Raw genomic sequence first — 27,190 nt, 5'->3', positions numbered from 1 at the left:
GAGATGGAGCGGCCAGAGGGGACGGGCACCCGGGATGGTCCCCAGCACCCAAGGATGTTTCACAGAGGCGCAGGGATGGGGGCTGAGCTCCCGGCCCCCCTGAGCATCCTCCAAGCAGGAGGGTCCCCAAAACCCCGCAGCAGCAACAGCAGGTTCTGGGTGAATTTGGGGAGCATGGGGAGCACAGGGGAACCCCCCAGACATCATCCCAAAGACCGAAAAGCCGAAGCTTCGGGGGGACACGAGATGGGGGTGTCACAATGTCCCCCCAAACAGCCAGAATGGGGCAGGCAAAGCAAAACCGCGGCTGCTCCGTTCCCAGGGGACACGGGATGGGGCAGCAGCGGGAGCCGCTCCGAGGGGGCCCAGAGCAGCCGCTCCACGTCCCATCAGAAAGACTTTGTTTAAGGTTCAAACTGCGAACGTTTTTCTGTTTTGAGGACTGAAGGGAGCGAAACGGGATGGAAAAACGGAGCAGAAGAGCCGGGGGGAGCGACGGGACGAGGCGGAACAAGCATCCCTCGCCTCGCCCCAAAAGACACCCCTGCCCGTCCTGCCGGCGCGGGGGGAATTTGGTCCTGATAGGGGGTCCCCTCCTCCCTTTGCCGGGTCCCAGCGACTCCGGCTGCTCCCCCAGCCACAAAATACCCGGAGAGCTCGAGAGGAGGGAGCCCGGAGGAGCAGGAAAGCTGGTTTGGTCCCTCGAGCCCCCACCATCCCTCGCAGACGGTCCCTTGGTCCCGACAGAGCTAGAACGAAGCTAAAATTGGCAAGAGAAACCGGAGGCGGCTGCAGAAACACAGAGTAACCGAGATGTCAGGACGCGGCTCCGGCAGAGCACGCGGGAGAAGGGAACTGGGGCACAGAGACGCACACACACGCGGCCGGGGCGGGGGGCTCGGCTGTCACCCCCGCCCCGTCCCCTCCCGCGGCTCAAATGGCCTCCACGTAGTTGGCGGGGAGCATCCCCGTGTCCCCCGTGCGCTCCACCGTGCCGTACATCCACCCGTCGTCGATCTGCTGCACGTTGATGATGGTGTCGCCGTCCTGGAAGGAAACTTCATCCTCATCGGCCGCGTTGTAATCGTAGACGGCGCGGAAACGCTTCTGCGGGGAGAGAGGGGTCAGTGGGCGCAGACCCCCCCGGAGCTGGGCCAAATGCAGGAGGTTTTCACCCAACGCAGGTGCTGGTGTGTGATATGGACCAGGCGCCAGCATCGCCCCGACCACACGTTCAGAATGGCTCTGTCCCTGCCCGGGGAGCAAACCCTGACCCCGGGGAGGGAAACCGGGGGGTGCTGGGGTGTGAGCCCGGGGTCTGCACTCACCCCCCCTCCAGACGGAGCGTTGCGCTGCGTCGAGGCCGGTGCCGCCGGCTCCTTGTAGCCGTAGGACTGAGATGGTGGCGGCTGCTGCTGGTAAACTGGGTGGGGGAGAGGCAAGAACATAACAAATACTGTGTCAGCGCTGGTGGGGCCAGTGACCGTCCCTGTGCTGGGCATGGGGGGCGAAACTGTGAATCCTGGGGGTGGTTTTGGGCCCCTCATGCCAAGAAAACCCTTGAGGTGCTGGAGCGAGTGGAGAGAAGGGAACGGAGCTGGTGAGGGGCTGGAGCACAAGTGTGATGGAGCGGCTGAGGGACCTGGGGGTTCAGCTGGAGAACAGGAGCTGAGGGGAGACCTTCTGATCTCTGAACTGCCTGAAAGGAGCTTGGAGCCAGGGGGGTCGGGCTCTGCTCCCCAGGAACAAGCGCCAGGAGCAGAGGAAACGGCCTCAAGTTGCACCAGGGGAGGTTGAGGTTGGATGTGGGGAACAATTTCTTCCCCAAAGGGCTGTGGGGCATTGGAACAGGCTGCCCAGGGCAGTGCTGGAGTCACCAGCCCTGGAGGGCTGGACAGACGGACATGAGGTTCTCAGGACATGGGGCAGTGCTAAGGGTGGGGGAACAGGTGGACTTGATGAGCTTGAGGGGCTTTTCCAATCAAGGTGATTCTATGAGAGCTCTGCTGGCGGGAGCTGGGACGTGGGGGACACGCAAAGCGAGCCAACGGGTGTTTGTGCCCCCGCCCCGGGTTACCTGGGGTGCTGGGCTGGACGTGGTGAGGCGGCTGATGCTGCTGCTGCTCGGCCGGTCTCCGGTAACTGCTGCTCTCCTGGGAGTTCCTGCCCTCCAGCTCCGCACCCTCGCTGGGGCCCGGGCCCATCCTGCTCCGCTCGAATTCTTCGTGGTATTTGATCTATACGGACAGGGACAGGTCAGAGCCCAGACCCTTCCCATGCCACTAACACCCCTCACCTCATCCCACCTCATTTCTTTATGTCACCAAGGACTCAGCATCAACCATCACACTCCCAACCATTCCCATGGGGCTTCCCCCTCCCACCTTTGCTCAGACATGTTTGTGGCAAAGAGGAGCTTTAAGCGTCCTATGGGTGAGATACCCAATTTTATCAGGCGTGGGTGAGGTTCAAGACCAAGCTCCTGAGCCCCCAAGGCTGCAGGAATGTGGGACAAATGGAGCAAAAGCATCTTTAGGAAACATCCCCTGGAACACGCTGGGTTTGTTGTGCAACCCCCAGCCCAGGGATCCACCCCCGGATCTCGCTTTAAGCGAAGCCTCAGAGCCCTTTGGGCTTTTCCTTTGAAGGAAACTCAAAGCAGACACCACCAAACACAGAGGGTTCCCCCCGCCGCGGGGAGGGTTAACCCAACCGCCCCGCTGTGGGCGTAGAAATTAATAGCCGCTTGTGTTAATGAGTGCAGCGCTATCGGAAAGCACCTGGAGCCCATTTGGCTGCTGGTTAAACAGTTATTTACTGGAGGGCACTCCAGCAGGCTCCCCGCAGAGCCTGGAGCTGAGCCACCCTCCCAGGAGCAGGTACAGCTTGGGGACAGCGTTTCCCAACTTGGGGATGGCGTTTCCCAGCTTGGGGACGGCGTTTCCCAGCTTGGGGACGGCGTTTCCCAGCTTGGGGATGGCGTTTCCCAGCTTGGGGACGGCGTTTCCCAGCTTGGGGATGGCATTTTCCAGCTTGGGGACGGCGTTTCCCAGCCTGGGGACGGCGTTTCCCAGCTTGGGGACGGCGTTTCCCAGCCTGGGGACGGCGTTTCCCAGCCTGGGGACGGCGTTTCCCAGCCTGGGGACGGCGTTTCCCAGCTTGGGGACCGCGTTTCCCAGCCTGGGGACTGCGTTTCCCAGCCTGGGGACGGCGTTTCCCAGTGCTTGGAGGCTCCAGTTTGCACGGCTCCATCTCCAGGAGGTTTTCCCTGTGTCCAGGAGGTTTTCCCCATTACCAGGACCATATCAGCACCTTCTGCCCGCCCAGGACCGACCTGCTGAGCCGGGATTTCCGCAGGTAGCAGGTCTTTGTTTCTGTGTTTCGTTAATTGGGTCACGGCAACCCCAGGCTGGCAGCCAGATGCCCATGGGGAAGCTGCTGAAAACAGCAACAGCAGCTGCGAGAGGGCGATTGGGCTGATCCCATCGCTCTGCTGAGTTTAATGCCCCCTGAACAGCCACAGATTCTCTCGGTTCTTCTCGGCTCAGCTCAGACCCCACCGACAAGCTCCCCCAAGGGAAAACCTCCCAGTCGGGGGTCCCTTTGCCAAGCGGGATTCCCTCCCCAGCCCTCGCTGCCCCGGGTTGGGGTGCAGATGACACCCCGCGGCTCCCCCAGGATAAAGAGCTGCACAACGGGAGCAGAAGAAAAGGGAATAAACATCATAACCAGCCTCCTCCTGGGTGTTCTGGTTGTGTGCGAGCTCCCGCATGTGTGTGAGTGTGAGCTCCCACCGCGGGTGCAGGCGCCGTCCCCCCTCTCCCTGCGCCCCAAACCCCGGGACACCTGGGGGTGCAGAGAGCAGCTGTGACCCCTGGGGCTGTGTCCCCAAGGTTGGGGATGCTCCTGGGTGGCAAAGCGAGAGCAGCTCAGGGCGCTACAGAAGCTCCCGGGAGGTTTCTCACGCACAGCTGCTCTCTGGGGGGGGTTTGCAGGTCAGGGAGACGCCTCCCCCCCCGCTTGGCTTTCGCAACAGCTCCTGGGCGGTCCATAAGGAACACACACGATTTTCGGTAGCGGTTAAAGGTGAATTAACTCCCTGCCCGCTGCTGAGGGCGGATGCTGCTGTGCCTGGGAGCACAGGGCGAGTTTGGATAGGGGGCAGATAAAGCCCCCCTAATGTGCCTAGTGCTGCAGCTGCCCCTGAGAGCATCCAGCCCTGCGAGCATCCGTCCCTACGAGCATCCAGCCCTACGAGCATCATCCAGCCCTTTGAGCATCCAGCCCTTTGAGCATCCAGCCCTTCGAGCATCCAGCTCTTCGAGCATCATCCAACCCTGCGAGCACCCAGCCCTACGGGCATCCATCCCATTGAGCATCCATCCCATTGAGCATCCAGCCCTACAGGCATCCATCTCTAAGAGCATCCAGCCCTATGAGCATCTGCCCCTACGAGCATCCAGCCCCATGAGTATCCATCCCTTTGAGCATCCAGCCCTATGAGCATCATCCAGCCCTACGAGCATCCAGCCCCACGAGCATCCAGCCCTATGAGCATCATCCAACCCTGCGAGCATCATCCACCCCTGCGAGCATCCATCTCTACGAGCATCCTCCTCCTTCACCATGGCAACCGCATCCGCAGCTGCCGCGTACCTGGGCGCGGACAGAGGCTGCTGGTGAAGCACAAGCTGCCGTTGAACCTGGGCACGGTTTTAATGTAACGTTCCAGCCACGGCAGAGCTGGGTCTCCCGCAGGTACCGGGCAGGCCGTCCCGCGGGAGGACGGCAACGGCAACGGCACGGGCAGACATCCGGAGCTACTCACGTTGCTGATCTGATCCTGAGTCTTTTTGATTCTCTGCAGCTCCGGGGTGTCGGTCACCATGCTGAAGCCTTTCCCCTTGTTCTTCTCAAACTCCTCCTTGTAGCGAATCTGGGTACAAAAGCAAGAAAAAGCGCATTTAGATGCATGTACTTCAGGAGATGCAGCAGCTTTCTGTGACACAACTATATAACACCTGGACCTCTGCGTTGCTCGGGTGAGCCCCCAGTGTCTCCAGTAACAGCAAAGTGGGGCATTGCCACAAGCAGAAACTCAAACCCACCTTCCTATGCACCTGCTGAGCTTGTTTCCTTCATGCAGGGCTGGGGGTGGCTTGGATTTACCTTGAATTGCACAGTCACGTACCAGGGAGCAGCTGACCTGTGACAACCCCCCTGCTCGGGAGCCCCGAGGGTTTTATGAGCGTTTCCATGAGGGTTTTATGAGCGTTTCCATGAGGGTTTTGTGAGTGTTTCCACAGCAGGGACCGTTCAGCTGCCTTGGGGTGAAATTCACCCGGGAAGACGTAACGAAACCAGGATATGGAGGCTGGCAAAACACAGGCATCCTCATTTCTGTTTGCCAGACACCAACATCAGCATCAATTCATCCCTTCCCATCACACCCAGGAGCTGGAAAGTCCTTGTTTTCTTTGGTTTGTTTTTAAATTTTTTTAAAAATATAGCATTTTTAATATTTTAATGTTTTAATATAGCATTTTATTATAGCATCATTTTTAATATAGAAGCATTTCTTTTTTAATATAGCACCGCTCTGCTATGAGGACGGGATGACAGAGCTGGGGTTGTGTCCCTGGCCAGCGCACCAGCTGGACCCTGGGCTGGTCCTGCCCGTCCCCCTGGGCCAGGCCTGCAAAGGAAGAGCTTTGCAAGGCCAGGCTTGTGCTTGCAGGTCTGCGCCGGGCTCAGCGCCGTGCCAAGATCAACCCAGGCGGCAGGATCAAGCTGATCTATCCCTCGCACACACACACACATATACACGCACACTCCTCCAGACCTCACGTATTTGCCTCCCATCCAGACGGCGCATCCAGCTGGGTCTGGAAACACCTTTTGGGGAAAAGCTGCCAAAGGTTCTTATAAGTTGTGCTGGGGAAGCCAAGACACTGCGGTGCTGTCAGCCCGCTCCAGCATGGACCTGGCACAGGGACAGGGACGGGGACACTGATCACAGAATGGACTGGGTTGGAAAAGACCTCAGAGATCATCCAGTCCAACCCTTGGTCCAACTCCAGTCCATTGACTAGATCATGGCACTAAGTGCCATGTCCAATCTCAGTTTAACAACCTCCAGGGACGGTGAGTCCAGCACCTCCCTGGGCAGCCATTCCAATGCCTGACCACTCTCTCTGCAAATAATTTCTTCCTAATATCCAGCCTGAATTTCCCCTGGCAGAGTTGAAGCCCATGGCCCCTTGTCCTATTGCTGATGCCTGGGAGAAGAGCCCAATCCCCACCTGGCTAGAACTGCCCTTCAGGTAGTTCTAGAGAGTGCTGAGCTCAGCTCTGAGCCTCCTCTTCTCCAGACTGAACAAGCCCAGCTCCCTCAGCCTCTCCCCATAGGTCTCGTGTTCAAGTCCCTTCCCCAGTCTTGTTGCTCTTCTCTGATGTCCCCAGGTCAGACCCCCAGGGCTGCGGGCGACCCTGATACCCCAGAGCACAGCGCTCTGCTCACAAATCCAACATCTCCCACCCTGCAATCCAGCAGAAACGCAAGTTTTGGGAGCGTGTCAGAGCCCCTACATCCTCTTCACCACCACGGGCTGCCACAGAATCGCTGAGATTGATGGTGCGATACACAAGTCACGGGACATTTCTAACTCCAAAGCTTAATGAACCAGGCTGCAGAGCCCACCCTGGGAGGGTGTTAATACAGCCAAGATGCCAAAGCACAGCAGAGGAACATGAGAGACCAGTTTCAAGGCAGAAGTCTCCAAAAAAACCCCAAAAATACCCCCACAAACCCAAGCACAAGCTGCTGGGTGGGGTAAAGAATGAAGGTCGAACATCCCCGATGGGGAAGGAGCAGCCTGGGGGTGTCAGCTGTCGGGTACGAGGTTAATAACAGCAATACAAACCGATGACACAGAGCCGGAGCGGGAAGGGGTGACTCAGCCCCACAAGCTGCTCTGCAAAGCACCAGTCCCAGTTTGCTCGACAGGGGGGTGCGATTGTCCTTTATCTGCCCCCTTTTCAGTAAAACCCTGTTTTTTGGGGGATGCCAGCCCTGCCGAGGTGCTTGGGGATGCTGCTGGAAGAAGAGGGTCTATCCCAACCCGAGGAGGAGACATTGGGTACCAGCTGCGAACGCACAAGTTGATGAGATGTAAGAAATCCAAGCCAGAAAGATAAAGAATTACCAAGCAAGAAGCTAATCACAAGGCTAAGCAGTGCTTTCGATAACTTCTGTATTTAACCTCTCTCTATATATATACTTTTTACCACTCTAACTTTCAGGCTACAGGAACGTGGCCCTAAACCCCTACAAATAACCACTGTACAGGGATGTCTGACCGCAGCGGGGACCCGATCGAGGAGTCACAGGGGAAGATGCTGGTACCCAGGGGCAGATCCAACTCAGAACACACGTCCAGGGCTGGTACCCGCAGCAAACTGCCAGGGAAACCTGAGCATGGCACAACCATCATCATCATCATCATCATCATCATCATCATCAAATAATAATAATAATAATAATAATAATAATAATAATAATAATAATAATAATAATAATAATAATAATATCCATAATTAATTTCCCCAGACTAACTGTGATAAGGACAGCAACAACTCGCATCCACGAGTGGCCCTTCGCACATCACGACCCTTGGTTCAAGCACATCAAACCCTCTTCATGTCTGTGTCCCCGATGCCAGCAGGAGCACCTCCCCAAGGTGACAGACGTGGGGACCGGCCTCCCACGCCACGGGAGCCTCCCCCCGCCGCCAGGAAGGGCTGCACCCAAAAACACCCATTTTAGGAGGTCGAAAGAGGAGCCACAGGACGGGAACCTGCAATTTTCTCGCCGCGCGTGGGCTGTAAGAGCCGGGTGCAGGTGTCGGAGCCGCCACTTTGGGGACTCATTTAGCCCCACGAGACACCATTATCCAGCATCTCCCAGTGACCGGAATGGGAGAAGCCTCCTCCGCAGACGCAAATAGCGGAGACGGCGGCAGCGACATCAAACCGCTCCGGTGAACCGCTGGCTTTTCCAGTCACGCCGGCACGCACCGGGAGGGTATTTTTGGTGGGAGGAAATTTGGGATTGGCCTCCTCTGGGTCGCACACGGGGACGGCGGCTCCAGAGCAACGGGCAAAGCTGTTGGGGAGACTCATAGAACCGTTTGGGTTGGAAAAGACCCTCAAGATTGAGTCCAAACATTCCCCTACCCCTGTCACTGCCCCATGTCCATAAGCACCTAATCTATGTGTATTTTCAACCCCTCCAGGGCTGGTGACTCCAGCACTGCCCTGGGCAGCCTGTTCCAATGCCCCACAGCCCTTTGGGGAAGAAATTGTTCCCCAAATCCAACCTCAACCTCCCTTGGTGCAACTTGAGGCCGTTTTCTCGCTGAACCCCCCAGGTCCCTCATCACACTTGTGCTTCATTTCCTACCAGCCCTTCCCTGTCCCAGCTCCAGTTCACCCAGTTAATCTGCAAGCTCTAGAAGGGCTCAAGTGACCTGTTCCTGTCCCCAAAGGTTTGCTCAGCTCCTGCAATTAGTAAGAATGGTTTGTCAATAAACCAGAGCAGCTGCCAGGTTTTTCTTCAAGAAATACAAACATTTGGCGCTTGGAAAACAGGAGACTCCCTTTGTAGGCAGAACAAAGGCAGAGAGGAATTAAGATCTTATCTGAAGCGTGTTTAGGTTCTGTCCTCCCCAGGGCTCCGGCAGTTTCCCCCTCCCATCCAAACCACCAGCACCCCCCGCTCAGATGAATCCCTTTGCAGCTCATGCTGGTGGGAAACCTGCCCTGCAAATTTGGGGTGCTGGTGTTGGAACACCCTCCCTGCACCCCAAGGTGCAACGAAGCGCAGCAGGTTCTCCAAGGCCTGGTGCCCAACTTCTGGAGCTGCAGAAAGATGTTGTTTCTTTGTCCAGAATGTATTCTGGAAAGGATAAAGCCTCCCCACCCCTGCGAGCATCTGGCTTTGCCTCCAGCCGCCTCCCCCACGCCACAGGAGCTGAACGTCCCGAGCAGCGCCAGCAAAGCACCCTCTCTCCCCAGGGTCTGCTTTAATAAGCGACGACTAATGAAGAGCCCGAATTCATTGGAAGGAAAACGCTGGAGACTCCAGACTCCTCGGTGAAGAATTATCCCGATTGTTACCATGGAAAAGCAACTGTGTCCCCTTAACCGCTCTGCGAAGCACAAAGCCAGCCCCAGGCTGAGCTCTGGCTCTAAGCTGGAGCCAAAAAGCTGGGCTTGTGCAAGCCGGGGAGCTGTTGGGCAACCGGCTCTGTGGAAGAGACCTTACAAAAGACAAGGTTTCAAAACTCAATGGTGGCTGCAGGGGCAGCTCTGTCTGCGAAGGGGTGATGTCCTGGGGTTCGCCCTCCTCCTCCTCCATGCGTTATTCCCATGCAATTTGCTTCTCAACATCAGGCTAACGGGAGAAGGCGGGAAGGTCGCAGCATCCTTCACGGCACAGCAGGGAGAGCAGCGCATTGAGCCCGAAAAGCGGCCGCTCACCCCGAAAACACCACGGCCACGGCAAACCCGGTGCCGTCCTCCCTCCGCCCGGCGCCCAGCCACACGCTGACAGCACCCCGGGCAGTCTTTTTCACCCCTTTTCAAAGGAAAATAATTCAATAGACTCCCAGAGGGGTTGCCACATCCCACGTTCTCCTGCGAGACGCTGACTCAAGCCCAAATCGCCCCTGGACGTGTTCTCTTGCAGCAGTGCCGCGACACCGACACTCAGCACAGCAGTTCAGGGCAACATCGAGATGCTTCAACAGCCTCTTTGCCCAGCACAGTCCCAGGTCACCCACCACCGCTGCCTGTTTCTGCGCTACCTTTGCCCTTTTCCGGCTGGTTTCTCCCCGAAAATCGACGCTCGCGTTTCTCGGTGTTTTGGAGTCTGAGGAGACTGGGGATTGCTGCTCAGCCCACCCAAGGGACCAAGAGCCAAGCAGCTCCCAGCGCATCATCGGGAGGTTTTTGGGGTGAGAACCCAGCACACAGCTGTGTGTCAAGGCTGGGGACTCCTGCTGATGCAGGGACACCCTCGGGGTGTCAAACAGCACACGTCTGGACAACACCCTTTTCAAGCAGCCTCTTCCCACTCGAGAAAAAGAAATCCTTATCTGTGCCAGTCGTTATCCCTTCTATCTGTTTATTTCTCCTTGCCAGAGCTCCCAAGCCCAACATGATTTGGGTTTACCCGGAATTCTCGCCTAGAGAGTCAACGCCTGTTTGCATTTTCACCCAGTTTTGCTGCTGGATGGGAGCAGGGAAAGGATAAAGCGGTGCAAGGTGGGGACTGGGAACAGTGGATTTTGTGCTGGATCCTTCCCACCCTGGGAACAGTGACCAGGGATGAAGGGGCGAGCAAACACAGCTGAGATGGGGGAGACACGAGAGGAGGCACCAAAGCCGCCTGTCCCTCCTTGGTGCAGAAGAACGTGGGGAGACGGGTGAGAATGCAGGGAGATGGGGGAAAATGTGGGGAGATGGGGGTCCCACGGGCTCACCTGGCTCTGGAGCTCGCTCTGCTGCTTGAGGCGCAGGTTCTCGGGGGTGTCTGCCACCATGGTGAAGGACTGCTTCGGGTAGTGTCTGCCGAGGGAAAACACACGTTATTAGTCATTATATTCACAGAATCCCAGAGTGTCAGGGGTTGGAAGGGCCCTGGAAAGCTCATCCAGTGCAATCCCCCCATGGAGCAGGAACACCCAGGTGAGGTTACACAGGAAGGTGTCCAGGCGGGTTGGAATGTCTGCACAGAAGGAGACTCCACAACCCCCTGGGCAGCCTGGGCCAGGCTCTGCCACCCTCACCAGGAACAAGTTTCTTCTCCTATTCAAGTGGAACCTCCTGTGTTCCAGTTTGCACCCATTGCCCCTTGTCCTATCACTGGTTGTCACCAGCAGAGCCTGGCTCCATCCTCCTGACACTGCCCCTTTCCATATTGATCCCCAGGAATGAGTCCCCCCTCAGTCTCCTCTTGTCCAGCTCCAGAGCCCCAGCTCCCTCAGCCTTTCCTCACACGGGAGATGCTCCACTCCCTGCAGCACCTTTGTTGCCCTACACTGGACTCTCTCCAGCAGTTCCCTGTCCTTCTTATGGCCATGACCACGCTTGCTGTCCCTTCCATCCCATGTGCCATAGCCGGCAGCAGCATCAGAAGCCCCTCATCTGCAGGAGCTTGTGGGTTCCGGCATCAGTAATTATCTATTTGCAGAATCAGCGTTAGCACCTCTGCCCAGGGCTAATTAACACGTGGTCAAACGAGCCGAAAAGCAGCTGTATGTGGAGGAGGGCTGGCGGAGCAGGACAGCGATGGATAAGCAACCACAGACCTGCAAGAGCAGCACATACCTCGCAGTGAAGCAGCAATGCAGGAAACTCGAGAGTAAAAATAGCTGCCTCAGCCACACCGAAAAAATAAAGAGAACCCCCATCCCACGCACACAGAAACCAAATAATGCAGATGTGGTTTGCAGAAAGGGGAAAAGACAACTCAGCAAGCAGCAGCATGCTGGCGGCTGCCCTGCCTGGCAGGGCTGGGACATCAGCTGCGCAGGGTTGCCACCACCAGCCTCCCATCACCATCAGCTGCCCGTCGTTGTCAGCCGCCTATCGCCATCAGCCTCCCATTGCCATCAGCATCCCCTCCCCATCAGCTGCCCATTGCCATCAGCCTCCCATCACCACCAGCATCCCATCCCCATCAGCCTCCCATCGCCATCAGCCTCCCATCACCATCAGCCTCCCATCGCCATCAGCCTCCCACTACCATCAGCCTCCCATCGCCATCAGCCACCCATCACCACCAGCATCCCACTACCACCAGCATCCCATTGCCATCAGCCGCCCATCGCCACCAGCATCCCATCACCACCAGCATCCCACTACCACCAGCATCCCATCGCCATCAGCCGCCCATCGCCACCAGCATCCCACTACCATCAGCCTCCCACTACCATCAGCCGCCCATCGCCATCAGCCGCCCACTACCATCAGCCGCCCATCACCACCAGCATCCCATCACCATCATCCCAGCTGCTTTTTGGGAAGTGGGAGTCAACCCCAGGGTCCACGAGGGGTTGGAAACACACTGTCCATCCCAGGGCAACCAACCCATCAGCACCTGATAGGCACCAGCCATGAGAGCCCAGCCAGCCCTCATCCCAATAATAAGCCTAAATTAACCATCCACAGCTCCCCAAACATCCAGCACTACAATGGAAAAGGGACAAGAATCAGTTTTAGGCAAACAACAGATCACCAACTGCTTGGGGGATAGAGTTTAATCTCTGTTTAGATTAATCTGATTAGGGGGATACAGCGCGGTGTGCTCAGGCTCCGCTGCCTTCGGGCACTGGTGTGTCAAAGCTTCACGCCGGGATCCGATATCAAGACAGATATTTCACCACAATTCTGCCCGCGGCAAAATTCCTGCATTGTGATTCTAATAATGATACAAATCCGGTTCTCCAGGAGGGTCCGGAGCTCAGCGGGAGCAGCGGACGCCACACCAGGCATAGATTTGTTATTTATTTAAGCGCTCTGGACATTGAGGGTTAATGCATCCATACCTCAAAGGGACAGTATGGAGGGAAACGGCCCCTTGTGTCACTGCAAAGATGACAAAAACCTTTCATAGCAGGCTTTGGTGGCCAAGGAAGGTGAATTTAACAGCCCTGGCTCAGGGGATGCTGCATCTCAGCTGTTCATGGGGACAATCTCCACTTCCAAAAGGGCAAATGGCTACAAGGAGGTTGGGATCTGCTGAGCGGAGTTTGGAGCAAACGGCACCAGCAGGAAACGGGCATTTTCAAATTGTCTTTTAATGCTATTTTTTACAAACCCCAGTGCAGCTGCTGGGGAAGCTCAGGCTTAATTAACACCAGTGCTGATCCAATAAGTGCCCACCTCAGCTTACAGGGGCAGGAGAGGACAGCCCAAGACTCATATCGTCTTATTGAGTTACCGCTCGCATCCCGCAGCCCTTTCCTTGGAAGTCACCGCCTGATTAACACCAAAGCCAAAGAAAACAAAGCCACCCGATTCTTCATTTGCAGGTTGGGTCTGGAAGGTGACGGGCGGCACATCCCATGAGGATGGGAACAGAGATCCGTCCCAGCGCCATCACTGCAAATCCCAATTGTAAAAGCAGCAGCTTTTTCCCAGAGAAGCCCAATTTAAACAGCAAGGGCGACGCAGCCAGACACGTGGCTCCCGTGAAGGGCAAATGCAATTGTTAAGCGGCGTGCACGGCCAGCCAGAGCCGGAGGATGCAGCAGAAACCATCCCGTTGCCATGGCAACCACATCCCTGCCCTGGCCACGCTGATAACACCGAGCCCCCCGCACGGAGGGAACCCCCAGATGGAGAAATCCACCCCCTGTTGAACTCAAAGCCACAGTTGTAGGGGAGAAAAGAAACGATCTGAAAGGCGACCAACAGCCCTGCTTGTTGCATTTGCAGCCGCGGTCTGGCGAGGGAGAGGAAGAGATAACCCCAGACCGCACAGGCTGAGCTAGAATTAGGTTTCCGCTGCTGCTGGATTTTGAGGAAACCTCCCCGGGGTTTGAGGCGGGTTTTGACTCAGCCTGCAGCCCCTGCCCACGGCTGCGAGGAGCCAGAGGCGTCTGTCCGTCTGCGCCAGGCGTAGGATGAAACGCACACGTTGAGCGTCCTCCCCCGAGATTAAGCATCGCTTTTGTACCAGCTTGTGAGAGCTGCCTGATGATATCAAAACATAAAATAAAATAGGCATTTCAGTCCTTGGGGAATTTAAGGGCAGGGGCTCCTGCTGCGGGAGAGGTGACAGTCCCCAAAGACAGCGTGTCCCCCCATGCAGACACCCAGGTCCCCGTCACACAGGGGAAAATCCACCCCCGGCGCTTGAGAATCAGCCACGGCAAGACTGAGCAATAAATTAAACCTTAATGAGGAGGCAGCGAGTGAGTTGCCTTGGGTTGCAGCGTCTGCGTGGGAATGGGGTGTCCGTGGGATGCGCAGCAAAAGGGGCACGTCCCTGTGTGTGTGTGTGTGGGGGCGGGTGGCAGAACAGACCCATTTCTGCCCCTTTTCACAGGGAAAAAGCCGCGGGGGGAGCGGAGCGGCGGGTCCTCTGCCCTTCCCCAGCCGGCACCAGAAATAGGTCTTGGCTGGGGAAGCGGGGAAGGGGGAGGGTGTTTTATTGCTCAACCTGCTTTGCTTTTCAGAAGGAGTGCGAGCGACACACGCCAAATCCACCCGTGCAATCATCCTCACCAACAGGGACCGGAGCCAACGGCTTCCGAAACTGCGACCGGTGGGAATTCTGGTGCCCCCCATGTCTTCCATAGAGCACCGAGTCCAAAAATCAATGGAGAAAGAGAGTTTCTGCTGCAGAAGGGATCCTATAGGAGCTCGTCCGGCCATGGACAGCAGGTCACACTCCCTGCCCTGCTGCCCTTCGCTCCCTTTTCCTGTAGAAACACTCAATTCCTAAGTGAGTGCAACAGGTAGACAACCCCGTGGGGAACAAAAAGTGGCTTTAAGGGAACACAGAGCCTTGAAGTGCCATAAGAAAAACCCTCTGGGCTCCACGGTCTTCAGGCACAAGCGGCTGAGAAAACAAACGGGGGGAAGCTGCTTCAAACCATCCTGACAAGCTGCGAGGAAATAATTAGTCCCACGCACCCTCAGATGTGACATTTGTGTAGAGTCTGCTAAGTAATCGCTATTCAAGCGAAACCAGTAACCTTTCGAGAACAAACGGGAGCCGGGGAAAACAAGGTACCTGGATCCTGCTGCTGGGTGATGCTGCAACAGCATCCCGACGTTTCCCTTGTGTTTCGGTAGGAGCATCACTGTGTTTCCCCCACCCAAGTGTATGGGGGGTGAAGTGGGATGGGAGCCAAGATTTGGTGGGTCTCGGGGACCGCGTGGTGCTGCAGCATCACCCAGACACTGATTATTTTAAGGACTGATGGAGAGGAACATGCTGGTGTGGGGGCAGCGCCGGCAGACAGGCACTTTGGGGTCTCCGTGGACACCCCCGCCATCCCCCCCACGCCTGGTGAGTTTAATGAACAGGACGCACGGGATCCCTCCCCCCCGCTGTCAGATTAAGCGAAGCAGCACAGGAATATGTGGGGCAGCAGGACACGTGATGGAGCGAGGACGTGGCGCTGGCGGCAGCGCATCCGCGCTCGGGGTGGCGGAAAAATCACCCCCTTCAGTGTGCAGCCCCGCGGGACCTCGGGGGTGACGCCCATCGCTAAGAAAAGCCCCCTCGGATTTCACGTGCTGCAAAGAAAGGAATCGAGCAGGCGGATCGGGAGAGGATGAGCACGGCGGCGGCAGGGACGGCTTCACTTTCTACCAGTCTCGGTCTCTATTCCCTCGGCTTGGCACGAGCATCTGCACCCCAGGGATGCGGTCCAAACCCACAAAAACCCAGAGCGCACAGCTCCTCCAAAAATAGGAGCATTACAGCCCACGGCGAGACCCCCACGCGAGCCCTTGGCACGACACCGGTCCAGCCACGGCCAGCGATGAGGCCGGTTTTTGTTGTTGCATCGCTAAATCAGGTCAATCGAGTCTCCTCCAGACTGAGCCCGTCTGGCTCCTGCATTAGGAGCTCTCTGGGTACAGAGGCAGATGAAGGATTGGCTGAGGTGGGAAACTCCTTTGGCAGAGACATTATAAAGCAAACACAGACCCTCCTCCCACACACGGACCAGAAACAGCCCCACACCAGCATCTCAGTCCAGCTTCCTTGCGATCCATAAGTTAAATGAGGCCCCGAGCAGCAGCAAACTCCAGAGGGACGTGAATCTCTTGCATTGCGTCCCAGTCCTGCCCTGGATGTGGGTTTTACCTCCAAGAGCCGCCTTCCCAGGGACCCAAGTGGCTTAAACTTCTACCTTTGGAGCTTCGCACAAGCTGGAGAAGGAGTTAAACCCCAATAAAGAGACTAAAACCACATTTAAATGCATCGCGGCACCGTCCAGCTGTTCTACAAAGAACTGATAAGGTCTGGAAGCCACGGGGCCCAGACTTGGCACCTTCAGCACGACTCAAATATGGATCTGTTCCTATACAGATTGTGCACGAGATGATTTGAATGTTTAGAACAGTCTCCCTGGCTCAAAGTGTTGCTTGTATTTAATCCAGGCTGCTTTAAAGCAAACACTTTGGGGGGATTTGCCCAGCAAGCAGCAGCACGGACCTTAGTGCTGGATGCAAATACAGCGTGTCACAAACCCACAGCTCGAGGTGACGGTCACTTCGTGCAGCTGTGTCAGGGTTTTGGGGAAGAAGAGTTAAACAGAGGAAGCAATCGGCTCCGCCGGAGGCTCCCGAGTTCACATCCTGCCTTTCAAAGGGTTGCGGATTCTTGGGGACAAGCTTAAAGAAATAAACTGTTCTTTTTTTTTAATAATAAAAGCAGCACCACAGTGCTTTGCGGAGGGCTTGGAAACATCCTACTGTTAAAAAACCAACCAACCAACAACAAAACCCAATACGACAAAAAGAGAACAGGCTGCGGAGAAAAACTTCAGTTCCTCCCAGCATTTTGAGGGAGAAGCTGCCAAAATGGCTGGTCCAGCCCTCCACGTGTGCAGCTGCTGCTGGTTCCCAACATCTGCTCCCAGCCCACCCAAAAACTGCCTTTGCATGAAGTAACTCAGAGCACAACTGCGCGGGGTGTCAGTTCTGAAATCCCACCCCATTGCTCATCCACGGGACCGGTGCCAGGATTGCAAGGGGGTGATGAAGCAAAACCCATCACCCCCCAGCGCCAGGACGGCAGTTTTGGGGTGTAGAGCGGGGGTTTGCTCGACCAGCGCATCCCTCAGCATCCAGCTCACCCCCGGTCCCAAAGGCTCCACCAGCACAGGGTTATCGCAGTGCAGCCCGGCTCAAAACAGCCTGTTTTTCACAAACCTGCTGTAATCCATCATGGAAGCATTTCAAGGGAACGCAGAACAGGGGCTGCCAAGCTGTGGAATCAGGAGTCGCGTCTGGAAGGAGGTTCCGCTCACCCTGCCCATCCAGCGCCCCCGTCCCCGCTCCGCCGCTGGTTGTGGGAGCAGAGGCGGCATCACAGCCCAGCTGGGTTTTTCCACATGGTTTCGTGGCCCCAGGCGGGGATAAAGCGAGTTGGGAAGTCAACATCCATCTGCAGCCCTTGCACGGTCAGCTCGGCTCAGTTACCATCTGCTGTGCCAGGGTTAGGCTGGGCTTAGTCTTTAACAACAAGCACCTGAAGCAGGAGAATGTATTCACCTCTCCAGACTCCAGGAGCAGCAAACAAGGAATCATTGAATCATTTTGGCTGGAAAAAGTCCCTCAAGATTGAGTCCAACCATAAGCCAGCCCTGGCACTGCCCCATGTCCTGAGAACCTCATGTCTGTCTGTCCAGCCCTCCAGGGCTGGTGACTCCAGCTCTGCCCTGGGCAGCCTGTTCCAATGCCCCACAGCCCTTTGGGGAAGAAATTGTTCCTAAATCCAACCTCAACCCCCCCAGCTCCCTCCACTGCTCCCATCACACTTGTGCTCCAGGTTGCACACCCCAAAGCATCACAGGTTTAAACTCATCTCCAGGAACATCCACAAACCCACCCTGGAGGGGGCAACAGCTGTGGCTGGGGGGCATCAGAGCCCTAGAGAAGGATTTTGGACTTCCATTTTAAGGTCTTGGTGGCCCAAGGGGGCTGGGGATGGGACATCCTGGCTCTTGGTGTCCCAAAGTGTGCAGGGATAGGACATCCTGCCTCTCAGTGGTGCAACAGGTCCAGGAAAGGGACATTTTATGTCTTTTGGTGGCCTAAGGGGTCCAGAGATGGGACATCTTGCCCTGGCTGGCTCAAGGGAGCTGGAGATGGGACATCTTAAGACTTGGTGTCCCCAAAAGGTCCAGAGATGGGCCATCTTGGTTCTTGGTGGTCCTAGGGATCCAGAGATGGGACATTTTAGGTCTTGGTAGCCCAAGGGGCCCAGGAAAAGGATATTATAGGTCTTGGTCACCCCATGTGTCCAGGCATGGGACATCCTGTGTCTTGCTGGCCTCATAGTGTTCAGGGATGGGACATCATGGTCTTGGTGGCCTCAGAGTGTTCAGGCATGGGACATCATGGTCTTGGTGGCCTCAGTGTTCAGGCATGGGACATCATGGTCTTGGTGGCTTAAGGGATCCATGTATGGGAAATTCTCTAGGGCAGCAGAGCCCTAGAGAAGGATTTGGGGTTTCCAGGAGGAATGTCAGCAGTGAGAGGTGTCCCCATCAACCCTGGTACACAGGCAGCGCTTGGAGTCAGCCGTCCCCAAACATCCAGAAAACAGCCTCCACCCCAAAGAGAATTCACTAACATTTGCAGCCTGCCAACCATTAAATCACAGCATTACTCAGGAGAACCTCCCCATATCCCACATCCTGCACAGAACATGCACCGGGGAGCCCTTCCCCAAACATGGTGAGGCACAAGTGTACCCCCAGATCCTCAAAGCTACACATTGGGGGTCTTTTTCCTGCCCAGCAGCAGATGGGGCGGCCAGATTTCATTTACAGCAGAGTCTGTTCAGAGCCCCACGGTGTGCAAAGTGTGCACACCCAGGCAGAACAGCAGCTCCGCTCCTCCAGAAACCCGGCACAAACAAAGCCTGGGATCAACACCTGGACTCCATCCCAGCGCCACAGTTGTTCCTCCTTCCCTTCCTGCCCCCCCTAAACTTGGAAGATCAATTTATTAACATAGTAGGCTGCTACCAGATGGAGCGGAGAGGGATGCCAAGAACGGATCGCTGGCTCCTCACAAGGCTCTGAGCCGCTCACTAACTTTTTCCAAGCGAGGATTCGGCGCGGTGCTGTGGGACTGCTCGCTCCCCATGGAAAAGCCAGGATCTTAATGGCCAAAAATCCGCCAGGGAGGGTCTTCGGGTCATCGGCAGCAATTACAGGTTTTACAGCCCCAGTAATACTGGGTCTAGGTAAGCGGGGCAAGCCGCTTGTTCTGACTCAGTGCAGAGGAATGTCCCCATCCCTGGGGACACATTGGGGGCGGGGGGGGGGAACGTCCCCCATCCCTGGGGACACATTGGGGGCAGGGGGGGAACATCCTCCATCCCCGGGGACATATCACGGGGTGGGGGGGAGAACATCCCCCATCCCTGGGGACACATCACAGGGCAGGGGGGAGAACGTCCCCCATCCCTGGGGACACATTGGGGGTGGCGGAGGGGGAACATCCCCCATCCCCGGGGACACATCGCATGCACCCCATGGGTGGGGTTTCTCCACGCTCCTCAAGGAAAGCTGAAGTCACACACATGCAGCAGATGGAGGGCGCGGGGACCCCACCGACACACCTACCCACGATGTTTTTGGCAGTATCACTCGGGTTTTAACCTCTTTTTGAGCGGGGAAAAGAATCCAGTTTAGCAAGGGGATGTGGAGACGCAGCACCGGGATCCCCTCGCGTGCCCAGGGTGGACAGAGGGTCTGGCTCGGCATCTCTGCATCCCCATGCGCACCCCAACATCCCCATGGCCGAGACAGAGGCTTTTCACCCAGGATTCTGCCCTTTCTCCCCCCCTCAGCACCGCTCCTGGCTGCATTCGAGCGGTGATGCCTCTGAAGGTGCCGACTCCCAGATTGAATATACAGCTCTGAACACTCAGTGGGATCTTTCAAGGCGCAGATTGGAGCTGGTGGTCAGCAGGGAGGGGACCAGAGCCCCAGTGCTGCACCACCCCGGTTTGGGACACAGCCCCGAGCCCCATTACCCCTTCCGCACAACAAGCGAACTAAAGCATCTATATGATGCATATTTCAGAGCAGCTGGTCCCTTTGAATGGTCCCACCTGTCCTTTGCAGCCAGCAGAAGCTCCAAGCTTCACCTGGCTCTTCACTTCTACCTGTTTCAACTCACAGTGTCCACAAAGGTGCTGAGCCCAACCTGGAACTCAGCTCCCAGTGCATAACCAGACCCGCCCAGCACCCAACCAGTCCCCCCCAGCACCCAACCAAAGCCCAAAGGGGAACAGCGAGGAGGGTGGTGACGGTCACGTCTGCCACCAAGTTCCCAACAGCGCTGGGCAGAGTTAACCAGCCACCTTCTCCAAAGGCTTCGCAGGGATTTATTGCTGGGGGGATGTCAGATGGGAGGAAGCCCAGCCCTCTTCCTCCTGCTCTCTTGAAGAAAGCAACTCAGGAATTTGGCAGGCGGCCACGGCTGGAACAGAGGAGACCCTGTGCTGAGGCATGTTCAGAAAAGCAGCCTCTACCCTGCCAGGATAAACGTTGCTTTTCCACCCCCTTCTCAGGGGACAGAAGATGCTGCCCCTCGGCTCCGGCCTCAGCAGAGAAAGGCTGAGCATGTTCTGGACACCTCACCCATTCATTTCCTCCTCCCCAAGCTATTCTGGGGGCAGCAGCTGAGAAGGAACCCAACCCACGTCCTTTGGCTGGAGTTTCCCCTTCACCCCACGTCTGGGCATCACAGCCATTCAGCCTCCACCCCAAAAACGGGGGCTGTCAGCAAATCCTCCTGCGCCGGCAGTTTTCTCACCTCCCTTCGCTTTAAGGCATTGCCAAGCAAGGTGGGAGGGGAAAAGAAATATAATGTGGGGTTTTGTGCACAATTGGAACATCCAGGGCTGCCCTGGGGTAGAGGTGAGACAGACAACTGCATCTTCATCAGGAAGGCTGTTAAAGGGTTAAGCCAGCAAAGCAGCATCAAAGGCAGCTCCAGAGCAGAGGGGGTTGAGAAACTGAGATGGGTCGGGGTTGCGCAGACTCCTTGGAATCTCAGGAATTTCCCATTATTATTCCACTTCCCTTGCAGCGAGGGAGCAAAGAACCCGACCCCAGGTCCAGAGGCAGAAGCGCTGGGGATGGGCAAGGTCAGGGCTCAGCGCCAGTGCTGGCACCGGGTAACCAGAGGGGACAAACTGCGGTTCAGGGCACCAGGAACAGCTCGGGGGGGTCTTATCTCCTGCAAATGAAGGTCTGGAGCTCAGAGATCCCGGGGTGGCTGGACCACAACCAACCTGCACAGCCCACGAACAAGCATCCCTCTAACCCACACTCACTCAGCCCAGAGCTGGAGACCCCCCATGCAAACAGGTCACCAAGACTTGTCACACAATTGCCACCCTGCGAGAACCCAAGACACAACCACTGGCAGCATTCAAGTCTCAGCTGGTATAATCTCATCCCAGCTCAACATCAGTTTTGATCGTGACTTGTCCATCTGATATCAGCAATAACCAACCTACGCAAGAGCCACACAAGTGGGAAGTTCCTTCTAAGGCACCACAGGGCTGGTGGTTTAACTGCTTCTCCTTGTCTCAGACACTAACAGGATAATACCCATCTTACAAGGATGCTGTCGGGATTAAAGTTTATAAAGTAGTCTGCTATACAAGCGCTAAGCAGCATTATGTTATCTAATTTTCTTTCTAAGAGCTGTTAATGTATAAGAAGCAGCTGCAAAATTCTTATTGCAAAGCCGCTTTACAGACATTAAGAAACGTGTCAGGTATGTAGAGCTCAGCACTTCCGTATGGACCAAGGACTCTGTTATGCAATTGCAGAGCATAGGAAGCTGTGGATAATTAAGGGTCCTTCTTGATATGAAAAAATGGGGACTGGGGAACATCCACCCCTTGAAAGATCCAGGAAAGCAAAGTGCAGCTGCTCTCATTCTACCCCACTCAGACTGAGGGATTGTGCATACAAGCTGTATTTACTCTCATAACACCCAGCGTAAGTGCCAGTAGATGAGGGCGAATGCCCCGGCACAGGCTGCGGTGACAGCGGTGTCCCCACGCGGTGTCCCCACGCGGTATCACGCACCCCTGCTCTCCCCAAACACCTGCTGGGGTGGGATAAACACCTTTTTATTTCCCCTTCTTTAAGGGGGCGCAGATTCAGATCAACCTCATGTAAACACCTGCTTGTATCTGCATTTCTTCCACTTATTGTCTCCCCAAGCTGGAACTGGAGAGCTGCCATTTAAGCCTAGAAAACACTGATTTAATACCAGCACTAACTGGTCAATGTGACCCCTCCACCTGCACCCCCAGAAAACACACTGGGGAGCAGCGGGGAAGGGCAGTTTGTGCTGAGGTCAGGGCCCCCCAACCCTCATTTCGGGGGGCGAGGAGGGTCGGGCGCGCCCCGCGGCAGCAGATACTCACGCATTGCAATACGGCTTCTTCTCGTAGCCCTTGTAGTTTTTCATGTTGAGGGTCATCTTGCAGGTCTCGCAGTGGAAACATGCTTTATGCCAGAACTGCAGAACAGAGACAAGAGCATCGTTAGCACGAGCGACTCGTGAAATGGGGCCACATCCCACTGGGATCACACGAATCCAACCCAATGGCTCCTCCAGCCTCGAGATATTGGGGGCGGCATCCCCGACCCCCACAAAACCCTGAGGACAGACTATTCTTGCTGGTTTAAGACCCAAGCAAATCCCCCCGACCCTCCCAACGCATCTCAGCTCAACAGGGCAGCAACGACTTGCATTACAGCAGCATCTTGCTTTCTTATCTCCCGACCAGGAATTCATCAGGTTTGGCCAAATACACAAGACGAGAAGCCTCCTACTATGAAAGAGTCACAACCACCACCCCTGGGAGCCAGGAGCTGGTAACAGATGTGGTTTGCAGGCTTCAAAGTCGCTGCTTTAGCGGGTTCTTTTTGCTGATGTTAGGCAGGAGATAGCCAGACGAGCAGGTCAGGTGAGGCTGCAGACAGCGAGCCAAGCAAACCCACATGGAGGAAAGGTTCTCATGAGAAGACACCACTGTTGCACGCGCAGTTTGGTGTATAATCCCCAGAGGACACAGGATCACCCCAAAATCCCCTCCGCACTCCCCCGCCCATGGTGGGGCTGTTGGGAGCCAACACGAGGGAGATGGCAGCGAGGAAGAGGTGCGGGGGGTTTCTTCATCCTCTGCCCCCCAGCTCCTGTAGCAGCAGCCTCAGGTTGTCCCCATTCCCTGGGGTTTGTCACCCAAACACAGTTGTCCTTTTAACCAGTGGAAGACCCTCGGGGTGCAGTCACACCCCACACAGCCCAAGTGACCACATGGAGGGGTCTGGGGTGACTTCCCAGGGACCAGAGCAGAATCTGACCCAATTCCTTCAGCAAACCCCCCTGCACAGCACAAACCTGCAGAACCAGGGGAAGAACAAGCCCAAAGCCACATGAACAGCCCACAATACCAAGGAGGTGACAGCCAGCAAGCGCAGAGTGACACCCGCACCTTGGGACACTGCGCAGTGAGCGAACCGGGGAGAACAGCTGGCGGCTCTTGCTACGATTTCCACCCTTAAGCTTTAAACAAGAAGTCACTTCCACCCTGGCTCAGCGTGCATTCCAGCAAAGCCAAGCCTAACCCTCGTGCCACCCAGCGCAGGTACCGCACCCCGCGCACAAACACCCCCGCGGCTCCGCCAGACGGTGACTCAGCCCACAAGGACAATTCTCCTCCTTTCAGTTGCTCAGAGCAACGTATTTGTTCTTTTCCCTCAGTTCCACCGGCTGCTGGCAGCAAGGGAGGGTTTGTTCCTGCACCAACACCCTCCTGCACCCCGTCATTTACCGCTCTGACTGACGGACAGACAAACAGCCGAGCCCGCAGTTCTCCGGGCATCTCCAAAGTTACAGCCTTTCCGTTGAGTTACCACCATATCAGAGCTAATTAACAGACTTCTCCGAGCCTCGTCAGCCATTCACAGCTTCGCATAAATACCAGAGATGCTGCTATAAATACGTAGAGATGAATTGACAGACAACGTGACTTCAGAGCCGCTTCCTTGAGGAACACCCGTGTCCCCAAGAGCCACCGGGTGCCTGACAAGACCGATTGTCCCCTGGCCGTGGCAGCACAAGCAATGCGCTCAGATGGCCCTACACCTGTGCAGAGAGTAATTAATGTGTGTTCCTGCCCCAGTTTGCACTGAGGTTGCTCAGACATGTTTCTTGTCCTGTGGCTCTTGCAAAGGGCTCTGCAGCCTGAGCGACCCAGAGGGCACCTACCCCATCTCCAAGTGTTGCTGCCACTAAACCAACAGCAATAAGGCCAGAATTTAAAGCCGCACTAAGAGCAGAGCTGCACCGCAGCAAGGACACAGGGGAACGGCAATTACACCGGCTTCCAGTAACGCTGCCGCTCGCCCTCCTAAGAGAAAAGAGGACAAGTTTCAAATGGGTTTTTAGAGGAGCATTAACACCCGTGTTTTCCAGTTCCAAACCTGAAGTGCTGCGAATATCTGCAGCAAATCCCGGGGACAACAGCTCAACCCATAGGTTGTCCCCTATGAAAAGCACCGTGGCCGTTTTGGGGAAGATGGAGCAACTTTGGGGTCCCTGAAGCAACTTTGCCACTCGGTAGATGTGGCAGCAAAGCTCAGCCCACCTCAGTGTATCCCCTTAGAGCTGCTACTACAGCCACACAACATCCTCCACCAGGGAAAGATGCTCCACACGCTTCGCTTGAGACTCAAGGCTTAGAGAACATAAGGACACTCCTTAGGCTGGAGGCAAAGCCTTGATGGGGTTTAATGCACTGGAACAGCTCATTCAAACCTCTCATTTTCACCAAAATAAAGATCTGACATCAGCTTGACGTGTGCTCAGCAGTTGCAACCGCCGAGCCCTGCGGGGGGGGGCACAGGAGATGTCACTTCCCCAGCGGAAGCCAAATGCATCACCCAGCACCTTATTGGGGTGGCAGGGCAGGGGGGGGGAAGGGAATGACATCCAGTTCCCCAAATGCCAGCGGGGCATTTGCCTTTCGCAAGGTGACAAAGTGACAGGTCGGGGGGCACAACCCCCGTTTCATGTGGGTGGGAGGCCAGTCGCTCCCCCCCAGCCGCTGCGTTCGTAAAGCCTATTGAAGCAGCGAGTCTTTTCCTTGTCTATAGTAAATCTCAGAAGGGAAACTGTCTTTCCCGATTTAACTACCAGGAGAAAAACCAAGCGCATCTGCTTGTCAACACACCAGCAAAAATAAGGGGAAAAAATAGCTGAAAGGCAACGCCGTGCACACTTTTCCTCCCAGAAGCCCGTCATTATTGCTGCCTGCGGTTCGACTTCAGCGCCAGCAGCGCTTATGCAAACAACGGCAGAGCTGCCCTTTCAACTTTGCTCAGGGTAGAGCGAAACGAGCAGGAGGAAGGAGCCGCAATAACGCGGGGGCCCATCCCGAGCTCTGACGGGAAGCGGGAGACACTTCCCGCTGCCACAAACCCCGGGAGAAATTAACACGGGGGGGAATTAATGAGTGGGGGGTGCTGCATTGCACGGCTGACCATGCAACGACTTGTAGCAAGAAGCTCATAAGACATCTAGAAGCACAAGAGGGTGACTGCAGCCTCAGGCTCCTAAACATCTAGAATTTGCGCAAAAGTGGCCCAAATCCCAACCACTGCACAGGAGGGAGCAACGGGTCATCCCCCACTTTTTTCCCCTCTAATTATCCCCAATTTGGATACTTGAAATTGATATCCTGCAGCTACCCGGAGGCAGCACGGGCTGCAGGAGACAAAGTCCCTGGGACACTGAGAGTTCAGCTTCCAGCTCCAGGAAGAAACATCATCTGTGAAAAATGCGAGTGCAGGGTCTGCTGCAGCTCAGGAATGCGCTGCGAGACCCGCGCATTCTTCCAGTGCCTTTTAGTGCCTAAACTGGTCATCCCAGAGGCTGCAAAGGGGAGGATGGGGGGGGCTCTGCTCTCTGAGAGGAGTTAAATCAAAGGCAAACCCCATGGGAGCCGGGTGGGAAGGTTCCACCATCACCTTCCTCAGCAGCGGGTTGCACAGAAGCTTTATTTTTGGTGGGGAAATAGCCCAAAACGGAGACTCAAAGCATTTGCACGCAAGCAAAGACTGAATTCTGGAACGGAGAAGTATCAATTGGGATGGAAGAAAAAAGCTAATGGAAACCAGATGAGCTTCCCGGTTTCAGGGGGAGCATTAACTGTTGCTTTCCAGCAGCCTCCGCGGGCGCCCGGGGCTGCTGCTGCTTTTTAATTATACATTAAATTAAGGAAAAGGCCCCAAAAGCTCCGCCAAAGGACTCCTGGTCCACGGAACGCGGTGGTGTCACGCCCAGGGGGGTGTGAGAAACCGTGGGTCCCCACCCTACGGGACAACCGGGGGACCCCCATAACCATAGAAATACCCACAGGGGTGGTTGGAAAAAGCGTCGCACCCAGCGGAGACCCCGCGGGAGAATGCAACACCCCCCCCCCCCGCAGCTCCCACGCGTGTCGCTCACCTTATCCAAGCAGTTCACCTTCTCCGTGGGATACACGATTTTCCCGCAGCGAGCGCAATTTGGGTTCATAGCTGCAATTTTAATGGGTTTTAGGAGGGTTGGGGGGCGGTCGAGCTCCCACCCGCCGCCGCCGCTGCTTCTGAAGCGCCGCCCGCGCCGCCGCGCCCCTAAATAAAGAGGGAGGGGGGGGGATAGGGGCGGGGCGGCGGGGGCGCGCGTGGGGGCGTGGCCACACCCACGCGCGCACACGCGCGCCCTTCCCGCCTTCTTCCTCTTCCTCCTCCTCTTTCCCCGGGGTGGGATTTTCCACGCGTGCGCCGCCCCCGTTCCACGCGCGGACGCCGCCATCGCGGCGTCCGCGCGTGGAACGGGGGCGGCGCGCGCGTGAGCGCGGTGTAAGCGAGCGCGGAGCCCCCCGCGATTCCACGCGGGGGTATAGCTCAGTGGTAGAGCATTTGACTGCAGATCAAGAGGTCCCCGGTTCAAATCCGGGTGCCCCCTGCGAGACGGATTTTTCTCTTTTTCTAGCATTTATATAAACATTTTTAACCCCCGCCCCACCCCGCGCGCGTGCGCGGTCCCACTTCCACGCGCGGCCGCCGCCCCCACCCGTGCACGGGTGGAATCGGGATAAAGGATCACGATACATTGTATCACCGTGTGGGGGTATAGCTCAGTGGTAGAGCATTTGACTGCAGATCAAGAGGTCCCCGGTTCAAATCCGGGTGCCCCCTCCTTTTCATTTATTCCCCTTTTTTTCTCCCATTTTTTTCCCAAAATTCCCAAATTTGTTAAAATAAACGATTTTCGCCGCCGTTACGCCCGTTCCGTCCCCGGTGCTCCCGGTAGCCCAGCAGTGCCGCTTCCCGGTCGCCTCTAGGGG

General features: G+C 56.2%; 1 protein-coding gene across 1 annotated transcript; it reads right to left on the bottom strand.

Moving 5' to 3' along the window:
- Nucleotides 1-289: 289 nt before the first annotated feature.
- On the bottom strand, nucleotides 290-26,435 carry LASP1 (LIM and SH3 protein 1). Its single transcript, XM_080359922.1, has 7 exons — nucleotides 26,308-26,435; nucleotides 22,217-22,311; nucleotides 10,545-10,629; nucleotides 4,829-4,936; nucleotides 2,078-2,237; nucleotides 1,329-1,423; nucleotides 290-1,107 (listed from the first exon to the last, which is right to left on the bottom strand). The coding sequence occupies exons 1-7, from the start codon at nucleotides 26,374-26,376 to the stop codon at nucleotides 934-936; spliced, it is 786 nt and encodes a 261-aa protein (XP_080216048.1). The 5' UTR covers nucleotides 26,377-26,435; the 3' UTR covers nucleotides 290-933.
- Between the last annotated feature and the right edge of the window lie 755 nt (nucleotides 26,436-27,190).

This window comes from Nesoenas mayeri, assembly GCF_963082525.1.
Source record: "Nesoenas mayeri genome assembly, chromosome: 26".
Classification (NCBI taxonomy): Eukaryota; Metazoa; Chordata; class Aves; order Columbiformes; family Columbidae; genus Nesoenas; species Nesoenas mayeri.
Note: the sequence above shows the minus strand (reverse complement) of the source record. Positions and strands in the feature narration are given on the sequence as shown.